The 19,226-nt window shown below is 31.5% G+C and overlaps 1 protein-coding gene across 12 annotated transcripts in view; it reads right to left on the bottom strand.

Moving 5' to 3' along the window:
- LOC139523725 (trafficking protein particle complex subunit 8-like) overlaps positions 1-19,226 on the bottom strand; it is a 64,782-nt gene that overhangs the window by 39,800 nt on the left and 5,756 nt on the right. For 2 of the 12 annotated variants that reach the window (XM_071317960.1, XM_071317966.1), the window contains exons 4-17: positions 18,260-18,470; positions 16,427-16,595; positions 15,864-15,899; positions 13,872-14,007; positions 12,711-13,009; positions 10,905-11,014; positions 10,155-10,305; positions 9,376-9,473; positions 8,947-9,052; positions 7,803-7,934; positions 7,048-7,119; positions 4,073-4,225; positions 3,310-3,436; positions 2,193-2,384 (exon numbers count right to left, since the gene is read on the bottom strand). In XM_071317960.1, coding sequence (XP_071174061.1) covers positions 2,193-2,384; positions 3,310-3,436; positions 4,073-4,225; positions 7,048-7,119; positions 7,803-7,934; positions 8,947-9,052; positions 9,376-9,473; positions 10,155-10,305; positions 10,905-11,014; positions 12,711-13,009; positions 13,872-14,007; positions 15,864-15,899; positions 16,427-16,595; positions 18,260-18,470 — 1,992 coding nt within the window. Of the gene's footprint in view, positions 1-2,192; positions 2,385-3,309; positions 3,437-4,072; positions 4,226-7,047; positions 7,120-7,802; positions 7,935-8,946; positions 9,053-9,375; positions 9,474-10,154; positions 10,306-10,904; positions 11,015-12,710; positions 13,010-13,871; positions 14,008-15,863; positions 15,900-16,426; positions 16,596-18,259; positions 19,081-19,226 lie in introns of all 12 variants that reach the window. The other 10 variants (XM_071317962.1, XM_071317969.1, XM_071317967.1 and 7 more) reach the window with 7 other exon arrangements.

Below are 19,226 nucleotides of genomic sequence, written 5' to 3'. Positions count from 1 at the left end.
TATTGTCCATGTAAGACAACTTGTCTAGCTGTGGTTAAATGCAAAAGAGAGTGGTGTGCTGTCATTCTAAAAGCAGTCTTGAATTTCATGTAGAGAATCTTTATTTCATTAAATGACTTCTCTTGATCCAATAAAAGAAAATGATCACTTCCATAAGGCTTTTTGATTTTATCTTATGTAATTTGTAAATATATATGTAAACATTCCAAAAGCACTATTTAATAAAAATTTAACAAGTAGTTTTTATAGATTTTTTAAAGACAAAATTGACCTCTAAATTATTTTATTCAATTCATAATCAAACACACCACACTGGGGCGTAGCTGGGTCCTTTTGAAGTGCACGCCACCCAGGGGCGTTATGGGGAATCCCCCTCCCCCAAGATTTGTTTTTTTGGCTAGATGCAAAAGGTGCGTTCTGAGGGCCTAAAATTGGTTTGAATAGCAAATTATTAGGACTGTATTTCATCATTTTTATTTAGAAACATCCTGAATAATTTTCAAAAATCTGCCCTTCGCATTTATAGCTGCAACAAAAACGTCCATGGTCTTGTCTAAATTGACCTCAAAATCACGGTGGATGTGCATAAAACCCAAAGCAGATAATCTGTCATTTCTCAACAGGTATTGTATCAATAGACAGATACAATGCGGGGTTAACTATATCAAGCGTTTGACACAGTGTTGTCGGCACTTTATCACTAGGTAGGATTCGACAGCGAGCTCTCCAGCGTTCAACCTCTCTCTTGTAGTCTTCTAAAGACAACCCGATATCTATTAGGTATGTCTGATAAATTGTGACAATTTGGTCATTATTTATTTGTCAGACTATACACACGGAAGAAGATACTGTGCATGAAAATGGTTTTCTGAATTCAGAAGTCGAGAATCGAGTTCCGTCATCATATGATCCAGAAACGGATAGTAGAGTAGAGAGAAATTCGCCAGTAATCCTTAGGTGTTTCGGCTGGATGGCTAGCTCTCGAGGTTTGTCTGCAACACCACCTAGGAACAATTTCAACTATATCAAAAGCCTCTGCTATATCTAGAGCGATTTGGTATAGCTCGTTCCAAACACTCATTATCATCATTTCGCTCGGAACGCAACATTTCAGTAACGACTAGTACTGCGGAATCGGATGAAGTCTTGAAAGGCTATTTTATTTTATTTTTAATGCATTGAGGCTTTATTTCGACAGGAAGGTGTCAAAACAGAACAATATGAAGTAGCCTTTCAACACAATGATTTAAAGAGGAAATTCAGATTAATATTTACCATTATCGTAATTTACATATAAAAGAGGGGCGAAATATACCAAAAGGACAGTCAAACTCATATAAAGGTTATTGTAATTCGTTAAATTGTTCAGGGTTGGATCCAAAGTTGAGAGAATAAAAATGAAACAAACGTCAATTGGTCATTTTTTGCCAAAATTATATAAATTTACAACCCTCATCCAAATAAAAACGTGGATTTACAACCCCTGCAGTGCTGTTAGTTCAACGACGTGAATTACATTTTTTTTTATTGAATATACCTTGTCGGAAATTTGAAGGTGTGGACATCTTTCCATTTGTCAGTCAAAAGTTGTAACTTTACATTTTTTCCTAATGATTTCGAATCTTTCAACAAAGAAATATCTGGATAAGATGGTCCCAGATATTTTTGTACTGGCTTTGACATTGACACTGATGTGGCGCTTATGCTACCGGTTCATCGTAACCTTTGACGTTTCAGAGTCTATATTGTCCTGATTTGTTGCTGGTTGTGTTTCTGCATGCCTATCACCGTTGGTACTGTTAGTAGGCATTTTGGTGAAAAAATTGTCTAAAGTTTGCCCTTTCGGCTGGTCACGCTTTGAACTGCTCATGTTTACGCTGCTTTTTTACTTTGAGTACCAGAAAAAAAATTCTCACGAATAAATTAAAAAGTATTTCGGTCAGGGTTGATATATACGGAAATATTATTGTGACGAAATTAAAATAGTTATACTGTATCGTTGTCTTCGTTTCTTGTTTAAGTTAAATTTTATATTTTTTACTCGTTTGTATTTTTATTTTATTTTTCGGCGTAAATTATTTTTTTAGACCCCGCGATGTGCACGCCATGGCGTGACAGCGTATATGGAGCTACGCCCCAGCCACATGATGTAATCAATTTCTTTGTTATAATACAAATACATATCAACTCACCACCTACAAAACCGACTGGATTATATTTGTTGTTAGTTTTATTTGTGAAGACCTGCAGTGTTGGTCGAAATGTTGGTGGAAGGAATCCATTATTAGCTGAGGACACCAGCCTCTCTTCCATCTGAGTCCACCGTGGATGATTGCATTCACTGTGATCAAACCATACACCTGACACAGCTACTTTGTCAGATACTGGAAAATAATAAATAATAAATGATAATTCTTATTTGATTTGCATATAAGGGAATACATTGATATGATTGGTCGAGAGGACTTCCGGTAGTTGATCTTGACATTGGTTATTTTTCAATAGATGACGTTGATTGAACTTTTTTTCGTATCCAATGTAAACAACATGACGGCGATAATAATATCGACATAAAAAAAATTGATTTTCACTGCACATTAATCTTGAAATTAAATAATAAACACAAAAACATTTGTTAGAATGATTCTAATAAGAGTTTTTGTAGTTTATTCTTTTATCAGATAGCAAAATTTATTAAGTACATATTTTTGCATCAACCAACAAATATATTCATGTGCCAGACCTATTCAATGACATAAATATAAAATTTACGTGTGATAGAGGTAACGAGTGGGAGAAAATACATTCCCTATCTCCAATTTTAAAGAATTATAAGGATTAAACGCTTTTTTAACTCACAAACATATCATCAAGTCCTACCAACTATTATTTGTTTGTGAGTGACCTGGTCGAGTTTACACACCAATAAATTCCTTTAAAAAGGTGTTTAATCCTATAATAGATACTTTCTCCGGTTCTGAAAAAATATCTCAGAATGTTAACTGTGATTTTAAAACTAAAATTTAATATTTCCTCCTTTTTCACCAATTATTGAATCTTTATTTAGAAAATATATATTTTATCATCTTCTTGAGGAAGTATTAAAATACTATTTAAAATTTTCCACTCAGAATTTTGCAAAAATCTTCATGCAAAGGATTAATAGACCTTTTATCAAGGACATGATGTATAAATTAATGACACAAAATCCATAATGAAAACATCAAATTCTGGCAGGTATCATCTAGTTGATTCCATTAAGCATAAAACAATGTACCAATAATATAGACAAGGTTGTTAAGACTTTACCTTGACTAGGTTGAGGCCTACTGCCTAATAATACTTTAGTTTCGTTAGAGTCTACAATTGGCAGTGGTAATTCAGGTAAAGGTCCAGAATGGTCACCTAATTCTCCTGCTTCCTGGGTAAGTAATTGCTGAAATATATCGAAGTGTTAGGTTTAAATAAAATTAACCATACTTCGGGTTAAATTTATCATTTTCATTATAATTTATTCATTAAATGTTCTTAATGTACATGTATTATGGTTTTTTTCAGCATTATTTATAATCAAACTGTGAACAAAGATATTTTGCATGTGGCCTTTACAAACACCCTCTGAGAACTGTCTGGAAACAACATGCAGAGGTCTTGTTTCCACAACTTTTCAACACAATTGATATAACAGAGTTGTCAAAATAATTATAAATGATATGTCAACCTGGTTTAATGAGAAGTTATCATTTAAATGATGATTAGCGTACACCCCAAGGCAAATATTTTATCTGCCATGGGGTAATGGTTCTTTAATATCTTAGAGAAATGTAGGCTTACAATGTTATTTTCCATATAATCAATATTTCCAAGGGGATGCAACTCTTTAAACTAGTTGATAGGTACTGATTTTTGACTTGTTGGAGACATTGAAGATAACTGATAAAAGTTTGATCAAAATCTGACAATAATTGTACCAGAGAGTGCTTAAAAGACATGATGTAAGGACAGACAGACACCCAAAGAGTATTTTAGGTCCTCGTCACTCAAGGACAAAATCTAACATATAATAACAAACCTTGTATACAAAGAGGTACTCTCTGAAGAAGGCTCCTTGCTGACCAGCTGTCTGTTTACTGTTTTCTGTCAGTAAGTGCTTGAAAGCAGCAGTAGCATTCTCCAAATGTTTTAAGTTGAAAGACTGTCGACCAAGAGTAAAATTAATGTGATCCTGGAATATGAGAAACTTTAATGTACAAAAATATTCAAACCTAGAAATTCCGGACCAAATAGCAAGACAGTATAAATCATGGTATTGACATTTGCTTAATTAATTAGTTTGTCTTTGCACATGATTAAAAATGCAAGAGATTTCACAATGAATTATCTTTCAATTTCTGATACTGTGAATTCATTAATTTATATGACTTTTTTTAGGACAGAGGATAGAAGATAGAAAAAAACCAGGTGCTCCGCAGGGCGCAGCTTTATACAACCGCAGAGGTCGAACCCTGAACAGTTGGGGCAAGTATGGACAAAACATTCAAGGGTGATACAGCTCTGAATTTGGATTGTGATCAAATTTTTGACATTACATGGGTTTTTTTTTTACACAAAACAAATGTCAAGATTTTACAAATCAATTAAAGATTTTTTCTTCAAACTTTTTAAATCTAAAATTAAATAGTTGACACAGCATAGGTTTCTGACACAGAATGAATGTGGTCTAATGAACTTAAAAGTTTTTTTTTGCCTTTGAGCAATTCACTTTGCTGTTGAATATTAATCCTCTCAAAAAAATGTTTGAAGAAATTTTCTTTTTATTTATGAAATCTGAAATGAGAAAAATTTAACCCCCCCCCCTTTTTTTTCACATCCCCGTTTCCCTTTTTCCAAAACTGATATCAATTCAAATTTCTAATGGAGTTTGCAACAATAACTACTCTTTTAAATACATCATAAAATATTAAAATGTAAAATAAAGTGCTTGTTATCACTGGATGGTAAAGATTGGTAGGTAGTAAAAGTGAATATACATTGTTTATTGTATAAAACAATAAAAAAAACTTCATCAGCAACATTTTATATTGGCAAATTTCCAATGAAGTTATTTACATAAAGTTATTGGCAAATAAAAATAGATAATGACATCATAGTCATGTCTGGCAAATGTCCAACATACATTATCTAAAAACATTTTAGATAAGATAAGGAAAAAAAGCTTCATCAGCAACATTTTATATTGGCAAATTTCCAATGAAATTATTCACATAAAGTTATTGGCAAATAAAAATAGAAAATGACATCATAGTCATGTCTGGCAAATTTCCAACATATATTATCAACTACTATTCTGTACAAAGAAAGATAACTCCAATTGAAAATTAATTGCTATTGCACAATATTGTGCAATTAGATATTTCTTGCTATTGTGCAATACTGTGCAATTGAAAATTTCTTGCTATTGCACAATACTTGATATGGAATCCTGATTTGGACCAACTTGAAAACTGGGCCCATAATCAAAAATCAAAGTACATATTTAGATAAAGCATATCAAAAAAGCCCAAGAATTTAATTTTTGTTAAAATCAAACTTAGTTTAATTTTGGACCCTTTGGACCTTAATGTAGACCAATTTGAAAACTGGACCAAAAATTAAGAATCTTCATACACAGTTAGATTTGGCATATCAAAGAACCCATTTATTCAATTTTTGATGAAATCAAACAAAGTTTAATTTTGGACCCCCATTTGGTCCAACTTGAAAACTAGGCCAATAATTAAAAATCTAAGTACATTTTTAAATTCAGCATATCAAAGAACCCCAAGCATTCAATTTTTGTTAAAATCAAACTAAGTTTAATTTTGGACCCTTTGGACCTTAATGTAGACCAATTTGAAAACGGGACCAAAAATTAAGAATCTACATACATAGTTAGATTCGGCATATCAAAGAACCCCAATTATTCAATTTTTGATGAAATCACACAAAGTTCAATTTTGGACCCTTTGGGCCCTAATTCATAAACTGTTGTGACCTCCAAAAATCGATCCCAACCTTCCTTTTATGGTCATAAACCTTGTGTTAAAATTTCATTGATTTCTATTTACTTATACTAAAGTTATTGTGCGAAAACCAAGAATAATGCTTATTTGGGCCCTTTTTTGGCCCTTAATTCCTAAACTGTTGGAACCAAAACTCCCAAAATCAATCCCAACCTTCCTTTTGTGGTCATAAACCTTGTGTCAAAATTTCATAGATTTCTATTCACTTAAACTAAAGTTATAGTGCGAAAACCAAGAAAATGCTTATTTGGGCCCTTTTTGGCCCCTAATTCCTAAAATGTTGGGACCAAAACTCCCAAAATCAATCCCAACCTTTCTTTTGTGGTCATAAACCTTGTGTTAAAATTTCATTGATTTCTATTCACTTTTACTAAAGTTAGAGTGCGAAAACTAAAAGTATTCGGACGACGACGACGACGACGCCAACGTGATAGCAATATACGACCAAAAAATTAAAAAATAACTAATGAATATATTTCATGGTTTTTAACAAACTTTACATAAAAGGCTGTTAAAAAATTATATTTTGTTGAACATTTCAAATTCGAGGCCTAACAATGATCTGTAAACTCACTTTACTCAATACATAAAATAAACATCAAGGATCATTTTAATTCCTGATTCTAATGCAACAACGTTTGTAACGTTCATTTTGATTGGATAACGTCACTTTCTTACATGGCATCAATTGACAATTGATGCTATGGGACGTACGCGCAAGCCCAGACGGCATTTGACAGATTTTAAATACATGTTTTATCGTTGTTTTCTGTCAGTTTCATTAGAATGGAGATAACAATATTGTATTTTAAGCTCCGACGGCATCAATTTGGGATTTGATGGTCGCAAATACCCGTTTACTGTCTCCGCTAACGCGTCGCCAGTAAACTTAATTTGCGACCATCAAATCCCCAATTGATGCCGTCGGAGCTTAAAATACAATACAGTTATCTCCTAATTGTTAAATTTTAGATCGTTTTCTCACCTCAGCTAATGCCCATCCTTTTCCCTTGTAAACTTGTAATGCTTGGGAATATGACCGTAAGGAATGTTTACGCTGAAAAGAAATGATAATTTAAATTTCAAGTTTATACGAAGAGTTCCATGTTCAAACTTTTTTCAGCTTATGATCAAGTTTGTATTCCGTTTGTTCTCCAAACTCACAAGTAGACACTATACACCATTTGGACATGGTTATAACAAATCATTCTTCAATATTAAAATTAAACTGTAGTATAGATTGAGGCTTTTTTTAAGTTGCTGATATAAATAATGAGCTTTTCATATATCCACTTTGGTATTTTCCTCTAAATGATTCTTAAGATAACAGACATATCATATTTGGTGTTGAAGACCTTTCAATATATTGTACTGGAGTGAAGATTACCGGTTAACCATACACTCTCATTGGTTAAATTGACATGGTATATGAGACAAAAATACCCTGTGAACAAAATGAAGATCAGAATAGTTATGAATGGTGAAATCCAGACACTCAAGTATAATATTGTTATTCAGGGTTTCGAAGGGATATTGGCTCATAATGTTACCCTTCAATTTGTATTATCCTATTCAAAATCAAAAAAGAAAAAAAAGAGAGATTTCAATCATAATCTATCATTCAATTTGTTGATCACAAGTAATGACAAGTAGTGTTCCAGTATCATTTTCCTGCTAAAATTATCAATCTATTATCAACAATGCATGACATTTTGTGTAACAATTTTGAGTTTCTCTTACCTGTCCAGCTTTACTAAATCGATGACCAGCTAATATCATGTGGAATGAATACTTTCTGACTTTAGGAACTTCCATGTTAATGTAACAATGAGCAGCTTGTTCTAGTAGTAAGGCACTTCTCAAGTCAGAATCCTAAAAAAATGATGTAAAAAAAACAATCAAGTCGGAAAGAAATATGATTGATATTAACTGTTTAATGTTCAGTAAGAGTTAGAACATATAGCAAATAAAAAAATCATCAGTTGTTCAGATCTGATAAAAGGTTGAATAAATTAATCAGCTCCAAGTTACAACATAAGCTAAATTGGTAAATAATTTGAACCTGAAAAGCAATAAAAAATGGTAGACTATTGAAAAGTTTATATAAAAAAAACTTTGCTTATCTGTACAACTTGTGTTCACATGTCACAATAAAAAATCATAAACTGTGGAAACCTTCTTTTTTTAGTACAAATGTTTATTAAAGTGAGAGAAAAAAATTGCAGTGATATGGATTCTTGATTTAATAATTTTGTCCAATACCGAAAACAACTACTGTAAATTCAGAAATTATTGCGATATTTTTATTATTGCGAAAAATGCGAAAGGGTTATAATCGCAATAATTTAAACTTGCATATTGAAATATTTTATATGAATAAAAAAGGATTTTTCTCAATATCGCAAAGATTTAAATCGCATTTGAGTCTAAAATGACAAAAAAGCAATAATAAATGCACCCAATAATTTCTGAATTTACAGTATAGCATAGACATTGTAAGTTTGTTAAGTATCTTAATTGATGGTTCAACTATAAACATCAATCAAGATTCAATCATTTTTCAAAGTCTCACCACATACATACAAGTATAAACTTGATACAACGTTTAATACACAATATAAAATTTAGAATGCATGTGCCATTCTTAAAAGAACTATGAGAGACGAAACATTAAATCAAACAAAATAAGTACTCCACCAATGAAAGTGAATTCAAAATGGTCAACAGTGACTTCGACATGTTTAAATACAAATAGCTCTAACATTAGATTTATTTTCAAACAGATACAAGAAAAGTGGTTAAATTGTCTATTGTTTCAAATGTAAAGACAGAGACTCTTTCAAAGTACAAAGTTCAGTATTGAGGACATGACAGTTTAACTTACCTCACTAGTTAATTTGATGAACTGTAAAGCAGCTTCATGGTACATCCGTCGACTCTTTAAAGCTTCTGTACTAACAACTGTGGCCCGAGCAGCATACAGGGGATTTCTGGGAATATGAAAAATATGTTAGTACTAATTTTTAGCACCAGTAGAAAAAGCAAGGTTTGTGGGGACTTACTTTTTTATAGGTAGTTAACAAATATTTTCAGCTTTGTTTTAAATTGCACAAAACACCAAAAATATAAGCAGTTATTTGTCTACTACCATCATCAAAACAAACAATACATTAATTCAAATTGTCAAGTATACACATATTTAGTTTCAAGGGCACTGGAACACATTCATTTAAAAATAAAACCAGAATCCTCAACTAAAAAGAAGTATTGAACATAAGAATGTTTCTATTAACATAAATTTTCCATGACATACTTGCAGGTCTGTAGGTAAGTCTGTATAGCACTCTCCATATAATGGAAAGGATACTTTTGTTCCTGTGGATCCATAAACATAGCTATACAGGCCATTTCCTGAAAAGAAAATATTTTTGAATTAAAAGAATAATACTTGAAACTGTAAGCTACTGCTCACTGATGATATCCTCCCCCAAATATTTCAGTAAACAGGAAGTTGTTGAGTGAGAATCTGGAAACGCATAACACAAGATAGCTGACATATATAAACCATGAAACCAAATTTCAAAAGTCCTTGTATTGTAGTTCCAGAAAAAAGTGTGATGAAAAATTTTATACTATCATGTGAAAATTGATACAAGTTTTCGGTAAACAGGAAGTTGTTGAGGGAAGAATCTGAAAATGCATCACACGGTAAAGCTGCTTTTATATATAAATCCTGAAACCAAATTTCAGAAAACCTTGTTTTATAGTTCTTGAGAAAAATGTGACGAAAAATATTCATGGGACAGATTGATGGACAGACGGTTGGATGGAAGGACAGACAGAGGTAAAAAAAAAGTATAACCCCTCTTTTTTTAAAGCAGGGGTATACTTATCAAAGATACACACAAAACAACTTGTATGCAAAAATAAGTAATTTATACTTTTGTCAATCAAAGATCCTATATATTTTTAAGACTCTTACATTTGTCTTTTTTGTCTAGTTTTCATTTCAAGATTAACTAACTGCTACCTCTTGATAATTTAAAATACATCAACTATTGAAAATTCTAAGAAATGTTTTTTTAAACCTACCAAAGCTCCAGCATAATGAAGCCATGCATGGTCATTATTGAAGTCTCTCTTGGCCGTATGGTATGTTCTGTAGGCAAAATCATACATCTGGAAAAGGAAGGCTAAATCTGCTAATCTTCTCATCTGTAGCTCAGGTGCTTCTGTTGTGTATCTATAAATACATCAGATAAAAACATATTAAAAGCTGCTGTTCTATAAGTTGTCAATTAAACTCTATACTTTTGTACTGGTCCAATATACATTATAAATTTAATTGCCAGTCCAAATGATTGAAGTTTAAATGTGCATCCTGTACTTTCCTTTCACCTTTATATAAATAGAACCTTAATATTTTTAGAAGTAGTACAGACAGATTACAAAATTTGTTGTGATCATGCAAGTTCCAAATTTGACACATTCCCTATAATTTATAGTGGTCACATTATTTTTCTACTTCCAATTCACCAAATTTGTTTGTTTATGGTATCTTATAAAAATAAAACTTCCACACTTTGTCAGCTAAGAGCCATAAAAAAATATATCGATTGGAAACATATCTTCCCTTGAGTTGGCATGTTGATAATCAGGTCCATGCTTAGGTCTTGTACAAAGCAGGGTTCATTCTCACATCTTTTTATCTTGAAATGTCTGAAAACTGCCTGCATAACACTAACCATTAATTTATACATCCTTTTGAACTAAAGAAGCAAACTTTTAAAATAACCAGAAGTATTAATGTTGTTGTTAAGATTTTGTTTTTATAAAACTTACACAACAGTGGTGTTCTGATTTGTGGCTGCTTGGTTGACAGGTTTGTTTCCACCAAACCATTTCTTTGTAGCACTAAATAATGACCTGTGGATGCCCTTCCTTGAGGTAAGCTGGAATGAAATATGAATAATAAGGGATCACTTAATTTCTAAAATACTACCATAGTTTAAGAAACAAATAAAGACTATAGGACATTTACTTTCTTATTTCCCAAATCTGTGTCTTTTAAAAATGTTTGACATAGAGTGGGGTGCTCATTTTCGCCACATCTTTCCATGTTTTCTACAGTTTATGTTCAGGTCTTAATATTTTTGAAGTATACTGATATTTCTATATGAAGATAACTTCAAATGCAAAGTATACTTAAGCTTGAAAACCGGTTTGTTTTAAGAAAATCATCTGAAAAGTTAGATTAAAGGGTGTTTGAAATTTCCGGATATTTTGTCAATGGGGGACACATATTCGCCGTTTTTACACATCTATTTAAAACCAAATAACCGCAGCTTTTAACAATTTTTATCAAATCAATTGCATTTTAGATGAATAGCAGACATTTCAAAGGTATAAAGAATTCAAAATAAGGGCATTCAGTCAAATATTTACTTAGAAATACTTCTTTGAAATCATGTTTTTTATTCAGGAAATTGTCCGAAAATCGTTGTCTGTTTTTCGGTCATTTTCGGTAGGAGCCGCAATTTTGTCTCAGTTTAAAAAAATATTATATTTGTTATAAAAATATAATTTACGGGTACATTTCTTCGATTTCAGCCATCCTTTGAAGTTTTTACACCTCAAAATCCTTAAACGGCGAAATTGTGTCCCCGGCGAAAATGAGCACCCCACTCTATACAACATTTCATTTATTAAATATATAAATATGGAATATGTCCCTGGGACAAGATGATGTCCCCACTTGTATATAACGTTATAAAGAGACATAAATCTAGAACAGTAAAAGTGACACTATCAAAATTTGTACTTGATCTGTGTCTTGTGGTAATTAGCATTGTGCTTATTCATAACATTTGGTGTGAGGAAAACTAAAGAATGGAAATGAAAAATACAGTGTTTTTTCATTCATAATGGAGTATATATAACACTAGAAAGGTAAAAGTGACGCCACCAAAATTCACACTTGGTGTGTTTTAAGGTAAGCATTGTCATAACATTTGGTTGAGGCATACTTAGTTGGAGAACATAAACCAATTTTGGGACATACAAATGGATGGACAGACGGACAAGGGTCAAATTAGAAAAACAAGCATTCTGTTAGTATTGCTTGGCAATATATAGTCCCCTACTGGTTAAAAATTCATTGTTTTGGAACAAAATGCTAACTTGATTTATAACTTGTCATGGTTTAAGCTATATAACAAATATCAGGTCTATTTCTTAAAGCATGATGAAAAATAATGTGGAAAATTTGTTATATAAGTGAATTTTATAACTCTGACGGATAGACAGAGAGCACAATAAATGTTTTTTTGATGAATTCTATATTGATCTATTAAAAACATGTCACATTAATGTCCTACTATTTGACATTTTGACATTCAGTTCTGTACAAATGTTTCTGTATTAACAGTAATTTAGAGAATCTTAGGGCGGTTCCAAAAATTATTGTAGGAGGCACTTTTAATATAATTTGAAGGGTGGTGGATAAATTAGAAAGATATCATGGAAATTATTGGAAAGAATCAATTAGATTTCTATGCATGGCTTGGTAAATAAACCTTCCAATCCCCCCTAGTCCCATCCATACATTTAGTTTTGGCACATCCAACAGTGTTTTCATCACACACCAACCTGATCATTTAGAATCCTCATATGCTTTTCTGCCCATGGGATCAATGCTCGAACACAGAATTCATGTATAAATATTTTAAGTCTATCCTGATCACTGGTTGTCAAGCACATTCCATGTCCTGAAGATGGTTTGTTCTTATCTGATGATTTGTTTTTTGAATAAGAGTAATTGTTACTTGATTCAGGAGATGAGGTGCCATCTGGTGACAGCTGATCATCTATATGATTGATGGAGTTTGAAGAATGGTCCATCAATGACAGTGGATGGTCAAATAAATCACTGGAGCCTGAAGAAGCTGCTGAATATAAAAAGAAATAAAATAATTTAACAGTTACAAAGAATTTAAATACAATTTCTAAAATATATCACAAAATTCTTTGAATATTAGAAAGTAAATGGGTTATTTGATAAAGCCTTTTAAAGTCAAGACTGGCGTATAAAACTTAAAATCTTAAGGCCTTGAAGATATTATACTATTAAAACTACCAGCAATCTAAAAACTGATATTTTGAATCAGACTTTAAATGTATATATAAAGGAGTAGGTCAGGTCCAGTAAGACCCTTTTTTGGCCCCAAAATATAGCAGTTTTACAAAATTGTTAAAATGTAAACTTTTAGTTATTTATTGGAAGGAAGAATGCTTCTGCTACATAAATATGGGCGGTTTTTGACAATACAATGCACATATATCGGGTACCAGCATCATCCAGTCATGCTAAATTACTGAAATCTTTACAATTTTAGTAATTTAGTCAAATTTTAGACGGTTTCCGCCTTAAATGAAAGTGGCCACATTTGTGTTCATTCTCAATATTGAAATGTAAGTTGTATTTGATGATAATACATAACATATAAATGTTGAAGATGAACACAGATGCGGCCACTTTCATTTTTGACAAAAAACATCATTTTTGGCATATTTGATAGATTTTTCATATTTTAGCCTGAATCGGAGCGTTTTTAATGACTACAATAGTTAAGTCTTGTACAGAAACTAATTGAATCAACTGAAATAGACACTTAAGTGTTTAAAAAGTGTCCAAAATCTTTCGTTAGATGAACCTGAAATTTGAGGCCAAAATCGGACCTTACCCGACCTACTCCTTTCTATGGATTCAATAATGTAAATGCATGGCTGAGACAATTCTAAAATACGCACCATCACCAGTATCTGACAGGTCTGCCATCATACTGTCCGTGACACTAGTCTGATCAATGTTTCCTTCCGTCACTTTACTAGGAAAGCCAGCATCATCAGCACCACTTCCATTGGTTATATCATAATCTGCTCCTTCCTACAAATATGTAAGGCTTACACTGTCAGGTATTGTTTAATTATTAGACCACTGCCGAATTAAAAGGGATGAACATTTCATATGTATTTTGAGTTTTTGGCAGACAGGAAATGAAACACTGAAAGAGCTTACATACTTGTCACACTATATGTCAAAACCAGATGAAGCTTTTTGCCATAGATCAAGAACTGATGATGTGTTGTTGCTGAAAAAAATGTGATAGGGATGTGCTGGAGTCAGATGTTAACACACAGACACAAATAGATGTCCTGCATCATGTCCATCTATACACTTATATAGCTGAATATATTGTATACAAAAGGTCATTATCTAATTTACAACTTTTGTTTTTATTTTAGATATTTGTAAAGTATGACAAACAGTATCCCTTGCCTACCAATTCCTAAATAGGAAGGACAGTTTATAATTGGACAATAAACTGGGGTATGACATTTGCGCCAAATTTGATAATGTTCATTCTTTCATTTGCGCCGATTTTATATTTGCTCCTAATAAGATTTACAGGTAAATTAATACTTGTTGTACATGTACTGTACTATACCATTGGTAAAATCTGCTTAAAAATGTTGTTCATTTATGTTAATTCTGATTCATATTGTTATGGAACTTGGTTGTAACATGATGGACATATTGCACACAGAAACGAGCAGAGGAGTCAATTCTTTAATCATCGAGGGCCAAACATATCATGAGGTCAGTGTCCTGAAACATAACAACATATCTTACTAATGTACCATAAAATCGTGTAAAGCTAGAGTCACCACGGATTCTATTTTCAAAACACAGAACGAGCATAACCATGTGGCAGATGTCCGAAAGAGAGAGGCTAAAGAACTACAGGTACGGCCAAGGAAAAAGTCTGGAGATGTATCTTGTAGGCCTTTTTCCACCTCCCCGTGGTGAGCAGGGAACCCTAGTTATATACATGTGATTATTGATAATTCCTTAAATTTGTACAAGTGGCTAACGGAAGAGGTCTATAATGATAGATGAAAAATAACATGACTTGGATGGAAAGTTCTCTCATTGGCACTCATACCACATCTTCTTATATCTATTCACCTGTAATTTACCTGTAAAAAAATCTGCGCAAATGAAATGCAGATCGGCGCAAATGCAAAACACTGAATGAACTACATCCTCATAACAAATGTCAGAATGACAACAAGTAAAGAAATAAAAGAGGCTTCCAATAAACCTCTCAAATGCCTGCACATGACTGCATTGAGGTTTTCTTTTTGGTGTATTTCCTTTTAAAAAAGAATTAGCTCATGCACAAAAAGGTAACTAAGGATATTTTGAAATATGCATTATCTCAATAGAAAGCACATCCATGCATTAAATTCTACAGTAGAATGAAGGCCAAAAGAACCAAATTACAGAAAAACTGCAAATACATCAAAAACAAATGTATATGCATATTAAACAAAATTAATTCTGAATGCAAAAAAAAATTAATGAACAAAACATATATAAATACACTTTGATAAAATATGTTATTCCCTTTTAAACAAGTTTTTTTAATAAATGATAAAAATTCTTACAGATTTTCAAATTACTCTCTTAATCTGTTTTGTTTACAAAAATCTAAACCATGCATCTAAACTAGCAAACTATTTGGACAAAAACACAAGCTGTCAATGAATAATACTTTTATCAGCTAAATATCTATTTTTAAATGCTTTATTTCCAGTTTTTGACAGAAAACTGATTGATTGTGACCTATAAAGTGAAGAAATTACAAAATTAAAGAAAAAAGTTATTACAATATGAACAAAATACATGGACAGCATTGATAAAGCTAAAAAGAACGACCCCACATACAATGGACTTACCCATGCTATGAAATATCTAGTTTTTTGTTGTTTTTTCTGGAATTAAAATTAACTAAACTATCTAGTTACAGCTATAGAAACTAATTATCTCCAGTAACATATTCTAGAAGTTTAATTTTCATTTTAAAAAATATGTACATAAATCAATACCAAAGGCAAAAACCATAAACAAACCATTCTTAAAACAGAAATGTCTTTACAAAAATTTTGCAGATTCATATCAATTTAATAAAACTCTTTTATACATCACATGTGAATATGAATTGCCATAAAGTGAGAAAATCATACTAACAGTACAATTTTTCTACTTCCCTTGAACAATAATTAATTAATTGTACTAAAACACACAAAAAGACTATGTTCTATTAGAAACATCTAGGACTTTGTTTAAAAGTCTAACTACAAGTAATGGAAAATCAATTTTAGTATCAGCAAAATCATTTTCACAAGAAAATTGCACACATAGTAATAAGTTACAAATCAGTCTAGCAGCTAATGAATACCAGTCTTGCAAAAACTTTAAATGTACTAAGCAGTATGACGGTATCTAATCTTAAACCTACCACAGGTTGTTCAGTGTTATTTTTGTTAAGGAACTGACTCCATGGATCAGGAAGGTTATTGTCTGTCTTTAGACTCTCAGCTGTATGGATACTTCTGGAGTTAATGTTTAAAAGATGGCACACATTTGCTCCGTAAGTAGACTTCATACTTTGGTAAATAGCATCCGCTCTGAAATCAAAACCAAATAAGTTGATTCAATTATCTATAATGAACAGTGTTTTCAGTTACATGTAAACCACTTTTAAGTTCAAATATTGCCTTGGTGGGTCATGAATATAATTTTGAGTTTGCGGTTAAAAATTCCAAGTATCATCTGATAAGATTTTTTTTATTATTTCTAAAACTTCTTAAAATGTACTAGATGAATAAATTGGTATAAATAGAATTTATTAAAATCTAAGGTATAAACTGAAAATAAGTCTGAACATGTATTTACCCCATACTATGTCAATAGATGCTGGACATAATAGTTACAAATACAACTGACATGTGGAAAAAAATAAATGTTTGCATGATGATTTACAATCTAGAATGAACAAAGCACTTAGCTTTTCCATTTAAACAGTTTTATGTCTATAAGATATCAGGTGATCATGTACTTGTTTCATTCAATCATTGGCTAGTTTAATTGTACAGTGTTTTTAGTAATCTTATTTTTTAGTGTAAGTCTAGTGCCTTAAATTTTACCAAACTGTTTAAAAAGATTTCACATAAAGCTAAACAACATCTTTTGAAGATATGACATGCAAAATACTAAGATTTCATATTTTTTCTTGGGAACTACAAATGTACAGGTATTTATGGATTGAGAAACAAATTAAAATGGTTTATAACATTTTTTCGTTTAGCACTTAAGGATGTACACCTCTGAGGAGCCAAAAATTTCTAGAATCTAAACTTTTTTTCTAAACCTAATTTTTGGGTTTATATGACTGTAAAAAAATAATTGGTGAAGAAAACATCATATGGTGGTGTGCTTCTTTTTTTGCTACGGCCCTTTGAAAGTAACTAATTTTGATGATTTTCCCATTTTTGGGCTATTATCGTGAAAAATAAATCACAGTTCCACAATTAAACTTTTTTTCATACTCTCAATAAAGATGAAGTGCTTAGTTGACCAATCTGAATAAATTCAACTAAAAAAACTATAGGTAGGTGTTAATATAAGAAAGTTTTATTATATTTTGATGCTTTTTCTTGTCAAATTTACCATGTTGTCAATTTGGTATTTGTGATTTTTCTCTGTTTAAAGAATAAAATGCATATTATTTCAACTTCCTTGTTATAAATGATTGACAAAATACATATCTAGGAAATTTGAAAAGAAAAAGTTATATTGGATGTTTATGTTTCTGGTAAAATCATTTTATGTTCCCCTTACCCATTTCTCTCAAAATTTCAGCTAAAAAGACTGACTTGGTTAGTAAAAAAATTATCAAATTTCATTACTCAAAAACTACTTATTGGAAATACATAATTCTTTCACAGAGTTAAGTTTGATTATGATAAATATCAAATTCATTGCAATTTTCCACTTGTATCACATATTTTTGAAATAATTCCAGAACGAGATTTCAATGAGACTGCATGAGACTGAAATGTCAGAAGAATACATCCTTAAATTCAACAACAATAACCCTCAAAAATTAGTACCTACCATACAATAAATAAATGAAAAGTTATTAGAAGAAAACAAACCATTACAACACATTAGAACAGAACAATCAGAAAAATACAATAAAATGTAGATTAGAACAACCAAACAAAATGGTGGAATAAAACATGACAACACACATAGCAAATGACCAATCAACATCAAGTTTGGTAAACACCTGACGCCTAGACTTTGATACTGATTTATGTCATACTTTGCATCCTCTCCTTCAATGACATCATGAAGTAAAACATAGTATCGTAGGGTACCAGGACAAAACCATCGGGGTATTTTACTGGGATTCTGAGTCTGTTGTGTCGACTGCTGGTTCACTAGACTGTTGAACATGCTCAGTGGATCTGTATGTCCTGATGAAACAACAAATACACCTTCAAATTGTTAAGGAATTTTGGAAATCTTTATTTCACTTACAATTTACGTGACACATATCACATTACTTACCAGTACTCTTAATATGGAAATTTACTTTTTTTTATGTAAAAATGCATGAAATATATTTCATTATTCTTGACCTTTAACTATGTGATCTATCAACTCAAACCAAAGAATAATATACTTGTAAATGGATGTCCAACATAACTTTCAAAATTTGGCATAATGTTGTTTATTTTGTTGTCAGGCATATTCATTTAAAATAATCTTGATCATTTCCTCTGTCATTCTGTAGTCAAGTATCCAATACATTCATGCGTTCTTCTTGAATCAGATGTTAGCTTCAATCTTTTAGTTTCCAGTTTTGGTCTCTTGAGATTAATTGCTAAGCGAAAAATTATTTGGCTAGAATAACACAATATGCTTTATTAAACACAAAGTCTAATAACCATTAATTACAAACAAATGGTTAAACTTGTGACCTTTAGATGTTACTTTGGTTAAACTTGTGACCTTTAGATGTTACTTTGGTTAAACTTGTGACCTTTAGATGTTACTTTGGTTAAACTTGTGACCTTTAGATGTTACTTTGGTTAAACTTGTGACCTTTAGATGTTACTTTAGTTAAACTTGTGACCTTTAGATGTTACTTTGGTTAAACTTGTGACCTTTAGATGTTACTATGGTTAAACTTGTGACCTTTAGATGTTACTATGTTACTTTGGTTAAACTTGTGACCTTTAGATGTTACT

Source organism: Mytilus edulis, chromosome 5, assembly GCF_963676685.1.
Source record: "Mytilus edulis chromosome 5, xbMytEdul2.2, whole genome shotgun sequence".
Lineage (NCBI taxonomy): Eukaryota > Metazoa > Mollusca > Bivalvia > Mytilida > Mytilidae > Mytilus > Mytilus edulis.
The sequence above is the reverse complement of the archived record's forward strand: the minus strand, read 5'-3'. Positions and strand labels throughout refer to the sequence as shown.